At 44.3% G+C, this 16753-nt stretch overlaps 1 protein-coding gene across 1 annotated transcript in view; it reads right to left on the bottom strand.

Moving 5' to 3' along the window:
• The window catches only part of KIF13B (kinesin family member 13B), a 1451009-nt gene that overhangs the window by 586053 nt on the left and 848203 nt on the right, over positions 1-16753 (bottom strand). Inside the window, exon 22 of the mRNA XM_069605712.1 lies at positions 6613-6786. Coding sequence (XP_069461813.1) covers positions 6613-6786 — 174 coding nt within the window. The remainder of the gene's footprint in view (positions 1-6612; positions 6787-16753) is intronic.

A 16753-nucleotide genomic window follows, 5' to 3' on the forward strand; every position in this document is an offset into this window, starting at 1 on the left:
TCTGCTGATTCCTCGGTCTGGTGACGAAAGAAAGGACTATGAATGAGACATCCCATTCAAAGTCCTTTCTTGGGAAGCAGTCTCGAGAGAGGACCCTTGCCGCAGATTTCTTCTGTCTCCCCTGGTCAGTCGTCAGTTTTGGTGCCTTCTCAGCACCAACAAAGGACGGTATTTGCTTGGTCGATCTTCGTCGATTCCGGAGTCCTGCACTCTGGTGATGGGACTCCGAGTGGGATTGTGTCTCTGGAAGGTCACCTGGAGCTCAGCAAAGACTTGGACAGATTCGGCCTCTCAAAGACGTTGTACAGCAAATGGGTCAGAGGTCTCCTGGTATTCACAATCAGCAGCTCTGAAAAGGCCGACCACTTCAGGACATCGTTAAAATTGCAGCTCCTCTGAGGGTTGTCTGGTTGGTTCGCAGAGGCCAAAGGGAAGGAGGCTTACCTCTTCCGAGCTCCTCTGTGGAGTAGAAAACGGGGTAGAAATAGTTGCTTCACAGTGATGCAAAGAATCTGCAGGCGTCTCCGATCGTCTTCAGCTTCGGTTACTTCAGTTTGCAGTGGTCGACTTGCCTTTCTCCTCAGGAACCTCACCTTTTATTCAGTTTCACCACACACTTCTCTGCAAACTCTTCGCATTTTACAGAATGGGGTGGGTTCAAATCTGCAGCGGCTATCCAATCACGGACAGCCAGAACTATGTAATTTCCTTGCAGGGATCCAAACATTCTGCACAGCAACACTCTGTGGTTCGGATGTGGCCACATACGGCCACACACACACAGACCGCCACGTTGCCCGGGAAAGCACTATCTTTGCCCAGAAAAGGGATTTTTCTATAAATTGATGTTCCGGACCTTAGAGGGAAGGAATAATGCCAAAGTATGTAATGGCCAAAGGACAGGCATACATATTATGGCACAGCAATTTTAGAGTAAATCGAGTACTCTTTATGGCAGTATGCAGTAAAAAGCAAGCAAGCACGCAAATGTAAAATGTTAAAAACAATGTCAAAAACTATCCCCTGCCACCAGCCGATGCTGGACACATTGCAATTTTAACCACAAAGTTACAAAAGAAAAGGTTATAAGTATACAAAATATCCTAACACTTCAAGGTGACATGTGCAGCTTTTCAAAATACATGACATCTACTAAGAGAAACAGTCTCTCAGTACTGATAGTCTTATGGACTGAGTCCAGTTGCCCCATAAATACGAGAACAAAAACACAAGAGAAGTGAAGAAGAGGGCTTTACTTAACTCCAAGAAGTCTGGTCAGGAGTCAAAGCAAAAAGAAAGGGTGTACCATTAGTGTATGTGAGGAAAGCAGTGAAAAGAAAATCTTTCCTAACAGGGAAAATAGCAACCAGCAAGATCCCAACTCACAGACGAGTAACTTTAGGACTCCTACACAGATACCACAGGATTAAAACAGTTGCACTAAGTGCTCCCAAAATTTCTACTTAGATTCTTCAGTTATCTTAAAGAAAGAAAGTTAGGTTAAGTTAAAGAACTGGGCCCCTATCAAAATAATCTCACCGTGATGCACTTCATCCCTGAATTCTAAGGGGACGCAAAGGGAACACGAAAGTTAAGAAAATCACTTAAATACAATAGAAATGCTTAGGACACTTTGTACAGGAATAGCAAGAGAGTTAAAGTGATTTCAAGCAACAGAAGACACAAGAAAACCACCAGTTGAGGCAAGTAAACCCAACCATTGCTAAAATCCTAGGCACTCCCCATAGAAATGAAAAGCCCTGTAGAATAACTCTGGGCAATCACGGGTGGGGGTTTTCTTTCCTCACTGTCCAGAGAACTAGTTCAGGAGGTTGTCTTGGAGTTCTAGACATGGGTCCCATAGGAGTTCTACTATTCAAATCATTGCAGGACTGAGCTAGCCGCACAGAGCTCCAGAGGTCAAGGTGTCAGCACATGAAGACGAAGGAGGATAGCAGCTCAAACCAATGTGAGGGACATGAACAGGGATACCACTCCACAATGAAACATACCCCCACCAGAGGGAAAAGGAGGATGTGTGCGTTTCCCCAGAAAAGTCTCAATGGAGCCTGCCGTGTCCAAAGTTGTTGGTTTTCCCGAAGACTTCCAGTAATGCAGAGCCTACACCAAGAGAACCCATACGCTGGAGGAAGGAAAAAAGACCCTACAGAAGACCAGCACCCATCAGCAAATACCATCAGGAGGAAGCGCACTGGACAGGCACCTATATGGAGATTGTCAGAAAACTCTCCCTGAAGAATTGGCAAGAGGCTCACCTCCTGAGCCCCTCAAGCAGCACTGTGTGCTTGAAAGGTGGAAGCAGAGTATATACAGAAGGAGCAGAGTAACTACAGCAGTCACCAGGTCAGATTACCAGCCACCAATTGCAGTCTTGAGGGCTCCAGGCTGCGTGCCCTCCAGCAGCTTGGTCGGCCTGCAGTCCCAAATTGCACCTCACTCATGAAGACAGCCGAGGATCCACAGCTGCAGCAGACCAGGCGTCATCTACCAACACTCCCGTAAGGGATGGTGAAGAGCACAGCAAAATCAGATCCAAAGGGCTGCCTGTATTGAAGATAGTGGGTCGCTGTCCCTGCAAAGCCGGAGGAAGTGAGCACCTAACAAGTTTCCCTTTGATTAAGAAGAAAGGACAGAGCTTCGTCTTTTGGGGCAGGAGAAGCAATGGCACTCAGAGCTTTGTGTGTAGTCCTACAGACAGAGGTCTCCTTTCAGCCACAGCAGCATGACCTCAGTCAACAAGGTAATTGTGAGAGGTCCTGGTTTAAATAGACATTCTGACCCCACAGGGGCAGGGAGGCTTCTCCTATTCACATATAACAAACAACGCTCCACTCAAACTTAAGAAAGCCCTCCCATTCCGTGACAGGCCTCTGCCATTGTTGGTTTCACATGCCAACTCTTACCAAACACACAAGGAGTTTATTAAACTTTAATGCACAACTCCAACTGGTCATGGGCTATCATGCTCTCCTAACCCCAGAGCTAGACATTGTCCTTTCCCGTTTATGGAAATATCCCTCAACCCTGCAGAGTGCAAGGGACAGGCATACGTTTCTCAGGGCTTTGAGAAACAAAAAGGGAAAAGGACACCACCATTTTGTCCTTTTCAGTGACTGAAGAGTGCCATGTGGCATAATGACTGTGCAGCTATTTTACACAAAAGGCACATTCAACACTCCCACCAGCTCACCGCCTTCAGAATATCTGGGGAAGAACACACCCAGGTACAACTAGGGTGAAGCCTTCAGGTGCCCCACCCTTCAATTCTATATGCTTTCCCAAAGGTTGCTGTGAAGAGTCAGGCATGTGAGATGGACACTTAGGCATAAGTTTGTCACAAATAGCCATTTTTTTTTAAAGGGTGAGACAAATTTTCCCTAGCCTAACAGAGGTTGCCCTACCTAACAAGCTAATGAAAGTGACCTAATGTCTGAAACATCTGTCCCTCACACTAATACACACAACAAATCATACAGGAATCATTTAGCGATAGAACTACACAACAATAATATTGAAATGCAAACACAAAAGTTATAACCAAGAATCCTTGTGACCAGGGATGGATCCCCTTTCCCTGGAAAAATTCAGGATGTGTCCAATTAAAGTTCAATTTCAATAAAGTTATTTTCATAAACCAGGTTTCACTACAAGTAAAATTAAAAGTTTTTTCATTCAAAATATTCTGTATTTGACAACGCAACTTTACTTTCTTTCCACTCTTCCAGTTGAAAGTCAAAACAATTGTTCGCTGAACATTAAACTATCTTTCCTCCTAAGAAGCAGCTTCTTAGTCAGGATAACAAAGCAGTGTGGAAGCCGCTCGAGAACGAACATGGATAAAATAACCTCTTCTATGGAATTTCTTCCACTCAGGAGCTAAAACAGGAGTTGAAGAAATTCATTAGAACAGAGTATTTGTCCCATGTTAGTTCTCAGTAGAGGGGCTCCCACACTCCTTTTCAAACTTAAACAGGATGGTTATGCCACAGTTCAAACACTATAATGGAATTTCCACTTCTTTGTAACAACCATATACCACATTCATTAGACTTCAAGTTATCTTCTTCCTGGTCCACTCACCTGCCAGGACTACCACTCATTGTCCCTTTCCTGGTGTACTCTCCTGCCAGGATAAAACTCCTACTTCTACAATTTGTATTCTGTGGTAAGACTTGCTAACACAATTGGTCTATAGTTTCCTTCTCCAGCAGGCTAGTTTTCACATGGATCGATTTGCCATAGGCAATGCAGGTTATACTTCTCTTCCCCTTGTTCCTAACCACAAGAAGTGCCTTTTTAATATTATCATGGTATTTATTAAGCACAGACCCTGCTTCGAGAAGCAATGGATCACTTTACAGATGTATACACCAATACAGATACATAACGAAGCACTTTTCAGTGATAACAATGGAACAGATATACAGTGGGGGGTAGGATAAAGAGGGGGACAGAGGAGCGGTATAGCTTTATCGGGTGGCGGGGAGGATAGGGGCAGGCAGCACCTAGCGACGTGGTGTGAGAAGCAATGAGGTGGTCTAGTTGTTGAGGAGGAAATACTCCTTGAACAGGTCGGTCTTGAGTTCTTTTCTGAATTGTAGGAGTGTGGGTGTGAGTCTGATGCTGACGGGGAGGAGGTTCCTTAGTCTTGGGGTGCAGGCAGAGAAGGCTTGTTTTCTGGTCCTTTCCTTTTTGCAGCAGCAGATTGAAGTCTGCGTGTGTGCTGGCTTCTGGTGGTCCACCAGAGATGCAGAGTTTCTCTGCGAGGTAGCTGGGTGACTTGAGGGAGACTGCCTTATAGATGCCCTTTTCCTGCTGTATCTGTCTTTATTTAATATAACCACTTGGCTGTTCGTAGTAGGATTAACAACTCCCTCCCTCAAGGTATTTCACTTGCCAGGGTGTTAATCTTAGCCTAGTTTGGCTTTGCCAATGTAGGTTACAATGTCCTCATAAAATATCCCTCTTCAGGGAAGTTGTATCTTCTTTGATTTATTACTGCCCCTCTTTAGTTTAGGCAATGCAGGTTAGAATATTACTTAATATCCCCCAGTTTGGCTTTGCCAATGCGGGTCACAATAATCTACAATCTGACATCTCATAATAGGAGAGTTGCACCCAATTTGCTTACAGCCAACTGTTTGGTATTTGAAAGTGTTCAGCGGTCTCCCTTGGAGCACCCCAGGGTTACTGACACTAGACAAACACACAGGGGTTTCCTGGTGTTTCCTTCTGACACGCTGGCACCGTTTCTTCATTCACCAGGACATCCGTAGAGTTTGACAGCTCCCGCCAGCATGCGATGGCTCTCGTTGTCTGTCCCCAGAGTCTGCACAACCCGTAAAGCTCACCGGTGAACTCCACACGCCAGAGTGCGTTTTTCAGACACAGGGAGCATCTCTCTTTGAGGTCATCGGCACCAATACTGCTTCTCGCTATTCGCGACCTCTGCAGTTAAGGATTCCAACCTCCTCCAGGCTCTCAGCATGGCTTTCCGCTGTTCAATACAGAGGTGGCCTCAGTCCCTGCTTCGTTCTGCGTCGTTTGCTGTTTCTCCTGATGTCTCCTCTGCAGTCTCCCCTGCTGTTTTCTCTTGGCCCGTACCGGATAGACCTTTACCTGTTCAAAGATCCCACTCGGGTGTGGGTTTTAGGACAACTAGAGCGCAACTCACGCTTTGGAAACTCTTGATCCCTCTTCCTCGTTTTAGTACTCTGAGCATTATGGGATAAGCAGTCCATAATGTTCCTAGCATTTTAACTCCCTTTAATCTACATTGCTTACGAGATTTACATGCATGGCACATGTTTAAGAGAAGATTTTAAAGGACATACAGATTTTCTCTCAGGTCTGTAACCGGAGTCCCATAAAGTATCATTAGTAGTAAAAGTGGTAATATTGACTTCCTGTCTTCCATGTCATTTACTTACCTATTTTTGTAAAGGGTTCTTCATCTTGATATCTTGGGAATGTTCGGATGGGGAGATTTGACCGGCAAGATGACATTAAACATGCAGGCACCATGGGGTCCCCATCCTCAAAATAGGAGAGATACTGAGCCTCTCCTGAAGGAGTCACCACATTCCCTTGATAGCCTTCTCCTGTCATGTGATCCTCCCTCTTAATACCACCCCCAGGTTCAGGATCAGATAGGGGCCACCTTCCCCTGGCCACATGGGAGGAGACTTTAGACTGGGATTCTGTGAAGACTCCACAGGTTTCATCACAGTGCACAAATATAAAACTGTAGCAATCCCTAGTGAAACGGATTAAATATCATAGGGTAGAAGTATAGCCAGTATCCCAGATAGGCAGAGTGCAAAAGGTTTTACCAGATCTTTATCATACGGTCATCAATGGTTGTAACAGTTTGCTGTTTAGAGGATTGTGTGTGGGGGATAGTGTGCGGGGGAGTTGTTTCGGCACATAGGCACACTATATACTGTGAAGCCTTGAACTTAATATGCACCAAGCATCATGCACACCATATAGGCAGGGATACAGAACTCTCCCAAAGGCATAGAACATGACAGCCATCAATTTGATTTGAAAATACATTTAACATCACAATACAAATACTGTCCAACTTACTTGGCAGTGATCAAAGACTACCATGCACTGCGGTTCCTTGCTGACTGGAGAGGATGTTGTCGGGTCTACCTCGGGGGCCACTGAAACTGGTTCAGGCAGGTCCCAGAAAGTGTAGGTGCAGAACACAAAGTTAGAGAGATGTTGCGGTAACCCTGTTGCTTGGAGAATTTTAATCTGAAGGAGAGAGGAGGCAAACTAGGTTAATCTTCTGACTTCATTGAGAAAAGCACCAAAACAAGCAGAATGCTCCTATTATACGCACTAACACGGTATACCTGCTGTTCAGTATTGCTCAGCACTCGGGTATAAAATACACATTTATAATTTACTGACATTCTACAACATTCAAATTAAGAAATAGAAATATATTAGCATATGTATTAAATCATTGTGAAGGACAGCCTTCTCTAGGAAATGCTAATAAAGCAGTCTGCCTGGCAGGTCAGGCCTGCAGCTGAAGTTCTCATGAACATAATGGACTTCAGGAAGAGAAGTATGGTGGATGCAGAGGGCGTGCTTGTCCTAGTAACATAATTGATGTTCTAGCCAGTCAATGTGGGTTATTTTCCATTGGCAACCACAAACTGAATTCAATGCCAAGGATGTTTTCCAGACAACAAGATAATCCAGCTTCAGGGAGAATGCATTTACCTAGTATTCCTCACAGCACAGCCTTTCAACAGCTGTACTCCAAGCTAGGGAATCAGGAATATATATATCAACAACCGTTAGTAGGGTTTTTCAGAACCTCTATTGATACAGGGTTTGGGAACACTTAGTAGAACTACAAGGGATTATCCAAACTCTAACCAAACTCACTTTGTGTGACATAGGAGATCAGGATAATGGTGTAAAGTTCAGTTAACCTACACATTGGTTGTCAAGCAACAGATCATCCACAAAGGAGTAACAAATATATCCTTACTTATGAAACAGACCCAGGTAAACGCACGCACACACACACCACGCACACACACACACACACACACACACACACACAATTCGTATGCTTACGAGTAGTTCAGAAAATGTATTAAAGTGCACAATATAATCGTCAAGGGCGGATAGATTGTGACACTATAAGATAGTACTTGCAGGTTTCCCGTGGCAAAGAAGGCAGCTACCAATTGTAAGACTCCATGTAAAGGTACGGCTAGGGTTGCTGCAAGGGAGGACTTTACGCCCTACTGGAGTTAATGGGAACTGGGGGGAAACATAAGTATGCAGGCCAGCTCCTTGAGCCACAGACAAGAAGACCAATGACTGTCAGCCTAGAATGTTAGGGACGACTGTTCTCACAGCTGGTTTTGGCGTGTGGGGCACAGGGGTCACAGATGCAGAGATGGCTGCGTTTGACAGCGGGGTACACCAAGTCTGTGGTTCTGGTCTCAGTTTGTGAAAGAGCCGCTCAAGCCAGGCCCAAAGCCCTCCAGAAAGGGAACAAAGATATTTGAAAGCCAATGGAACATTTGAAAAACATCCTGTTGCAGAAGGGAAAACAATTTCAAAAGCTTATGGAAAGGTTTGCTGATTCCAGATTCCCAAATGCTCACTTGGGACACAATGGTGCTGTTTTTTGTTCGGCAGCATGGTGTCCCGAAAATACAAAATTACTATCACACTGTCCACTGACCAAGTTCTCTTAATGAGGATACAGAGTTGCACATTCACAAACAAACAGCATTCACTTCATATTACAGAGAACTAGAAAGACTGGCGAAAGGTTTACCAACTGCAGACTCCTATATCAGGGAATCGGGGGATCTCTGTCTTTGCTAGGAATTACTAAGCAGTAACAAGCAGAATGAAATGGATTCCCAGATGGTGGCACAGCCAAGCCCGATAAAGGCTCGGGCCGGCCATAAGGTCCAAAGTATGTTCAGGTGAACCCAGAACAGATGGCGAGTTCCAGTCCCACATCAATTGTGGAGCACAGATGCAGACCCTTGGAAAAAGCCCAATCGAACAGGGTTTAGGGCAACATTCGTATAAAAACCATAATTCCCAGTCAGTGTGGGATATTGTGGCAAGCAGCGGTGGGGAGCGATACAAGGAAGATTGCAGTGCAAGAGGAGGTGAAGATGGGAGTGAGGAGGAGGTGGTGGTGGTTACATCAGGATCGGGAGGCAATACTGAGGAGGAGCTGGTGACAAAAGGAGGTGTAGGTGGTAGTGGGGAAGCGGTTACATCAGATGCGAAAAGGACATTGAGGAGGAAGTGTTAACAGCACACCCTGATGAGACCTTATAAGGTATGTCGGTTAGAATAAAAAGGAACGAGGAGACATGGATGCCATGAGGCAGAAGGAAGATGAGAGAGTAGATACAAGAACCAGGCAAGACGTAGTCAGGGTTACCGAGGGAAGCAAGTCTAAAATCTAGTGAAGAGCAGCAGACGGACCCAGAACACAGGTTTGTTTGTGGAATGTGCAGGTGGTGGCTCCAAATTACCCCAGCAGAGGAGCTACCGCTCTGTTTGTGGCCTGTAAGAGAAACTAGGACTTGCCACAAGGACTTTAATAAACAAGAGTTGAGACAGGGTGCATGAAACCTTTGGGAATCCATAACTGACCACCAAGGGACACTATGTTTCGAGAACCCTTGGGAAATCCTTAACATCGCAGAGAGGTGAGGTGATGTGATACCACTCAAAATGTGATTGTTTTGTTTCATGACTACAATGCCCTTTCTTTCGTTTTCTTGTTTGTGTGAAGATAAAATGCTTGAACCCCTTAGAACTCTGTCCAGTCCAAAGCAGTTCCCGGGCACATAACGGCATAAAGGAAGGATCCCAGGTCCTGGCTAGAGACTGAAGACCACAACCATATATGACAATTTCCCACGGCTGCCAAAGGCATAGACTGCCATCAATGACAGTGTCATAAATATGGGCCTTAAACAATGACGTTAGCTATTTAAGCCACTATATAATGATCAAAAGGCCACATTGAAGAAAAGAAATAAAGTTGAACAAGAATGCACCCGCAAAAGAGTAAAAATAAGATACCACAAGGCTGTATGGTCTAAACTGGTAATAGGAAAACATCCTTCAAGTAAAAAGGAAAGGGAGCACAGTGTTCCCAAGCACTATCATTAAGGGAGGTATTCGTTCAGGCTCCTCTGAACTGGCAGCCTTAACGACTAACCAGTGCCCCCAAATGGAAATGAGCTAAGTTAGTGAGAGGTTAAAAAAGACCTCACTGATTAAAAATGAGTCTGGATCACAAAAGAGTCAGCAGATATTCCGGCGGTTCCATTGAAATGTATGAGAAGCTTTCCAGACAGCAGTTCGATCACAAGCAATTTTGTGGCCCAATAAAGATTGTGTGGGGTATTTGTGCAAAACTGACATTTTGATTCTTAGATTTTGAGCAATGTTTATTAAGCAGAGCACAGCCAAAGGGAAACATTGTACATAGAGCAGTATTATATGTTTAAGGCATGGTTGAGACACGTTTACAGAAACCATACTGCTACAGGGATAAAGCATGGGGTGTATATACAATTTGTTCAGTACTACATGGAACAATGGTCGGTCTTATTCTTTTGGTATGCAGCTTAGCCACTAGATCGCATCTATATATACATTTAATTCATACGCATGACCTCCTATAGCATTACTCTTGGTCGAGCAGGAGTATCTAGAGGAGCCCATTGCTTAAACAGCCTCTCACCCAGACACTGACTATTGAAAACCTCGTTATAGCCGCAATAGTCCTTCATATAGCATGTTATCCATAACAGCTGGTCACATACCCAGCACAACCTAACCTTCACATAGCTTCCATAGCCAGTGGTGCCCCTCCAGACAGCTGTGTGAGGATAACATTTTTTACCCAGACCACTGGGGTCACCTCCAGAGAGGTGCCAGTGGGATGGCCAATAGGTAAATCAAAACAACGATGGAGGTGCAACAATCACCTCATCGATAAAGTGAGGATATATAGAATAACAGAAGAGATTAAATATTTTTGTTGAGTAGAATGATGCAAGGAATTGGAGCTAACATATGTATCGGAGAGTTTTAAAGCCACAATTAGGGGCGTACTATTAGGACAAGGTTCACACAATAAGAAAATCAAGCTTCCCAATGAAAAAGAATGAAGATATTTGAGGCAACAATATTACGAAAAGGGGGACAATGTGGACAAGTTATTGGCCAACAAGCTACTAGCAAAGCAAGTAGTTCTATTGTGGGAGTTTGAGACACAGATGGGAATACCAGATTGTTAGAAAGGAGTTTTACAAAAGTCCACCAATGATAGGATTTGTGAAGACTCACTTGGGACACAGGGCTCCATCTCTTAGTATAGGCCTGAACCACACATGTTTTATTGGTGCCAATGGCTGCGCAGCCAGGCTTATTTTAGGACAGAGAAAGGGCTGTAGGTGATACAATGCACTTAGAGTATACACAAAGGCCAAAGAAACACGGATACACTAAATGTTATATAAATATTATTATGTTCAGAGTTCTCTCGACGCTTGGGAGACAGGGTCAAGCAGCAGCGATTACACAGCAGTCATCTAAGGCCGTCTGGAAGCGGCTGCGGACATCTCTTCTTCCTCGTCGATTCTTCTGTTCCAGGGGTCAGCGTGTCTTCACCATCACGTTCATGCCTTTTATGCAGGAACCCAGACAATCAGCACCCATGCACCATTCCTCACAGGCACACTGGCGCCTTGGCCAGCTTCACAAAGGATTTCAGTCTAAGATAAGGGTCAAACCAGGACCTCCCCCACCCAGCACGGCAGAAGGACCAAGAAGGGACAAGCAATGGTGAAAAAAGAATACGGTCACCGTTTTGGGTCAATGGTGATCTTTCCATGCACTACTGCAGCTACAGCCTGGGAGTAAACATTTCACAAAAGTAGGTAGGATAAAACCAATGCCACCAACCATTCATGTTAGCTCTCGGCCATAACCAACTTCCAGCAACACTGCACAGAGTGCTGGTTGATGAATTCAATGGCTTCATCACTCCTTTACCTGGAATAGCCTCTTGCCATGTGGCCAGGGAACGGCAGCTGCTACCCAATCAGGACCCTGGAGGTGGCTATATGAGGGAGGACCACATGGAGCGAGGCGACCCACAGGGGGGATGACAAGACATCATTGAAGGAAACCACATGTCCCCCCCTTTTCCTTTCAGGGATATGCCTTCTGTTCCCTACTCCTTAATGGCATATTTGACACTCACCCTCAAAACCTTGTAATGTCTGCTTCATACAGTCTGCAATATCCAACAGGGAGTGATGTGTTGATAACTGAGATAAGGAAGAGGCAGGGATCGGTACTGATTACTCCCAGTGTGATTCATTGTCACCTTCCTCAACATCATATTGTAACTATCACTGAGACGAGAAAGAGGAACAGAGCCATGAAGATGACAAGATCCAACAAGCGTACAGAGCAGTCTAGTCTTTGGAAACTGCTTCAAGCTGCCGAAAGTTACAATTCCCGACAGCCGACAGCCGGTGGGAGGGAGATCCGGACAGCAAGCTATGGCAGAGCCCGCCGGTGAAAGTGAAACCTTACTGTGTGAAGGAAAGTTGGGTGGCAGACGACCCGCTGCCTGTCTCAGAAAAGCAGTGGGAGCCACACAGAGGGGAACCAAACACAGCAAAGATACTTCGGCTAACGGGACGTATGATGAGCCACCAGGGAGCCACCAGGGAGCCCGGAGAAGCAACTAAGAGGCACGAGAAACGCTCAAAGCACCCGGTAAGCCACAGAAGAGAAACTGGTTATCGGGGTGCCTGAGAATGCATGCCGCTCCATGAAAGTAAAAGAAAGGACGCTGAATGAAATCAACAGTAAAGCAATTGAAAGACTGTACATCAAGTGATTAAAAGGCTGTATTCGAGACCTGGTAGGAGAGTACACCATACAACAGGCAAGCTGAAGTGTTGAAACCCTGGCATTACCCTACAGGAAACTTAAGTGTGTGAAAGACTGTATAAGTGATTGAAAGGCTAAGTCGTAAAGTGAAAGAAAACATGTCGGGGGAGTACAACAGGTGACCGGCGAGTTTGGAATCTGCACCCAAACTCAAAGTAGTAGAAAAGAAACCCATGGAAGAGTTACACCTTTGGGATCGTGAGTTGTTTTAGCATAGAAGAAGGAATCTGGGGAAGGGAGTTGTTCCCTGGAACTGTGGATGCACCAGGAGGAGGGAGTTACCCTCTTGGGCTACAAGGAACCTGGTTATTCTTTGTTGGAACTTTCCAATTTTATTTCATTGGACAGAAGAGAAAGGAGAGTCAGTCCATAGAACTGTTAATATTGTGCATGGAGACCTTTTGGTTGAATGTATACCCCTTTTGATGGAGCTGAACATGTGTGTACTTTGAAAATCAGAGACAATACCCTTAGCACTTCAGAGTTAGCTTACAGAGTGTGAGGGCTAGGATACGATATCGGACACAGGATGTAATTATTTTTGTATTTATTTTTTGTTTTAGATCACAGTGATTTTACAAAAGGTTGTTTTGTCAAACTTTTCTTCTCTAAAATTCAAAAGAAAAATGGCTGAGAATAGCAAATGGCGAAAAATGACATGCTGAAAGATGCTCATTATTCTGTAATCAGGAAGTCTGCGAGCTATTTTCTATGGTGAAACATTTATTTGCTCAATTTTCCTTAATGCGTTCAATAGGATTTTTGTCGTCGCTATTATCCATGATGTTTTTTCTTCAGAGATGAGCCCAACCCACCAGGTCGTCTCCTCACATAGGAGAAATGTAGAGCTTAGGTGTTTTAAATATACTCTTCATGCCCAGAAACACAGGAAATTCGAAGACAATAAGTGTCTTATGGTTTCACTCTGCTCTTGATTTTTGCAGAGTCTGCTTCTAACCGCCCGAATTTCATTCGTATCCAAGAGGTTTAAACGTGCACTTAAGAACACGTTTCTTAATGCTTTGCTTGGAAATTTCTTCATGTAGTCCTGCGTTTCGTTTAATTTTTTAGGGTTTATTGGAAGGCAAGTTGTCAATGTATTCTTTGTCGCCGTTTCTAATGTATAGATCCAATCGAGCTCTTCCAATTTCTTGTTAACCCTTTGTGGGTTTTGGATCAAGTCCTCTTCTGTGCATTCTGCCGTTGCCAGATTTTTTTTGTTTTTGTCAGCCCATGCATTCAGCATTTTGCAGCGTGCACCTTTTGTCTCCGTATTTATCAGATTGTAGATCCTGGGGCTATCTAGGAGCAATGCTTTCCTAAATAGCATCATGCTGTTGATCTCAAACATTGCTTTTAGAGATACTAAGCTCAATTCGCGTCTGATCACAGACATTTGTGTTGACTTTGGTAAATTTAAAACGGACCTACAGAAATAAGCTTCCAGTTTCTGCCAGATATTAGCCGTAATATTTGGCATCGCTTCCACTCCATACATTGGGGTAGGTGTCAAACTGAATTGCTGGTAGAAGAGGAAAAACTGCCACATTTTTTATCCACTGCACGAGCTTGCGACGCTGCATTGTATTTTCTGCTCTGGAGCAATCAAGCATAACTCCCAAGTACTTGAATTCAGTTACCCTTTCAATCTGCGAGACCTCTAGGTGACATCTTAGATTTTCTTTTCTCTTTCTTGACTTCTCTAGCTCCATTACCTTGGTTTTTCCTTTGTTGATTTCCAAGTTATTTAGACAGATGTACTTGGAAAGGTTGTCAAGTTGTCTTTGTAAACAAATTGCTGTGTAGTAAAGGAGAATCATATTGTCCGCATACAGCAAGCGGGATATTGTTGTTTGTCCAATTTTTGACGGGAATGATCCCACAGTTTCTTCTGTGTCTTTAAAGTTGCCAAGGTATGCTATGAAGAGTGCCGGAGCAAGGGGGCATTCCTGTTTTACCCCTCTTGTGATGGGTATTTCATCCGATAAGAAGCCATGCTGACTCAAATGTACTCTCATTTTGGTTTCCGAATAGAGAGCTTTAAATCGGGTCCAGAGTTGACGGCGGGCAGTTCCAAGCTGAAAGTTTGCCCATCGTTTTTCTGTCGACCTGGTCAAACGATTGAGCCAGGGCGAAAAATGCGAGAGAAACCATTGGGCTCCCTTCCAGTCTCTTGCTCTTTATAATACTTCGAAGCATAATGTTGGCCGAGGTTCCGATGCCTGTCTGAAATGGGTCGTCACAGGTAGCGTTTTTTGCCCAAGATTGGAATTGTGCCAGTAGAAGGGAGCCGAAGACCTTCCCGATTACATCAAGCAATGCAAATCGGGCGATAGTTTCTTGGGTCTTCTTTGCTCCCCTTCTTGAAGATGGGCACCACTATCGATGTCCTGGACGATGGTACAGAGCTAGGCTCCATGCACCTCTTGAAGACTGTACTAATAAAAGTTGCCCATTCCACGCGGTGGTTCTTCAAATCAATGTTCGTTCGTTCACCCACCTGGGCCCGGGGCTCTTGATGTTTTTAGCTTATGTATCACCTCTTCGATGGCGTCTGTCGTGTAAATCGTCCCAAAGGGGGCTCTTTTCCTTTGTTTTTAGGGCAATGTAATTTGGGGGTGAGTGGAATAGGTTTTTTTAAATACGCCACCAAAGTAGCTTCTCCCACACTGTGAGATGGCATCTTCAAGTTGAGTTTCCATTGACCTTATCATTGACTAAAATTCATGTGAGTTGTGGCCGCTCACCATCTTCAACATGGCTTATGAGTCTTTCTGGTACGGAGTTGTCCGGTAGTTTTTAATCCAGGCCTTGTATTTCTTTAATTCTTCCTGCAGCATATTTTAATAAAATTTAGACTTATGTTTTGACACCAGTCTTTTGATTTTACACATTTCGCGTCTTTTCTCCACCAAGATTTTGTCAAACTTGTGTTTTTTTAAATTTAAGTAGTTGGAGTTTTTCTTTAATGTTCCTTGCGCTCAGCCTGACTATTACCTTGAGTGTTGGATTCAATTTCAGTACTTGTTTTTATTTTCTGAGTGGCGACAGTCGCCCATGTTATCGTCAGTAAGTTGTGATCACTTTGGTCTTTATCACCTCAAACAAGGTTATTCCTGGCAGCATGGCACGCGATACAAAGATGTAATCTATTGAAGCAGAGGCGCCCTCTCTTTCCCAAGTTGGGATGCGGTTGGGTTGATTGAACAGCTTTCCTGTGTCAAGAAGTTGTCTTGATTCCATGAGTTCCGTCCAAAGGGTGCCACGCTCTTCTGAGGTGGACTTTTTCCTAGCGTCTTGCGTCACCACGGCTTGTTGGTCCAACAGTGCATTGTCGATTGTTTTTTCCAACATTGATAGATCTCGTTTGTGATCACTAGAGGATTCAATTAAGTATTGATAATTAGTATTGGTGTGTCGACCTTATTACCTTCTTGCATGTTTATCTGCTCCCAATCTGTGAGAATTACCAGTAGGGAACTGTTTGCTGAGAGGATCTCTTGAATGTGAATGCCACTGCCTGAGCAGACAGCTGTTATAAGTCCCGAAGATAGTCGCCCTTTCTGCCCTTTCCGTTTAGGTGATATTTCAAGGGCGTAGCCGTCTAAATTCGGTTTTTCAGTCAGCCACGTTTCTTGGAGACAAAGAATATCAAAAGCTCCGAGATCTATGTCTCCGACTGCCATAGGATGTTCATGTCCTCTCGTATTCCAGGATGCCATCCTTAAATCCGTGTGCAGAACCTCCGGTACTTCCACGTCGTTTGTATTTTGTAGTTTTTGAAAATGGGCAGGCGTATTGCTTTTTTGTTTTTTTAATGTGATGTTAATGCCTTTGGCATCCATGCCCACAATTGGTTCAGAGGAGCAGTTACGGTGGCCTTTTCCATCGGTTTTAGAAGGGTGGGTTTCAGATCTTGTGTAATAGTTTATTTTCAGTGTCGGCATTGGGCCGCTTGGATATCTGTCTTTTTCAAGTGTATCTGCAAAAGGTGTTTTGTCTGTCGTCCTGGAACTTCCGGATGATTTTTCCGCCCTGTGTTTGTAATCCAGTTGTCGTTCGCTTTCTGGTTGTCCGTTTTGTGTCTTGTGTCCGATTTCTCTGTTCTTTGTCTGAGAATCGTTTTGGTCCTTGACTTTGAAGCTTCTGTTTCTGCACTGATCACTTGTTCGTGATACAAAGCGGGACTTAGATTTTAAGTTATTAGACTGCTTTTCCGGTTTTCTATTTTAATCCCATT

The sequence above is a fragment of the Ambystoma mexicanum genome, chromosome 4p, assembly GCF_040938575.1.
Source record: "Ambystoma mexicanum isolate Mex_15411 chromosome 4p, UKY_AmexF1_1, whole genome shotgun sequence".
Taxonomy (NCBI): Eukaryota; Metazoa; Chordata; class Amphibia; order Caudata; family Ambystomatidae; genus Ambystoma; species Ambystoma mexicanum.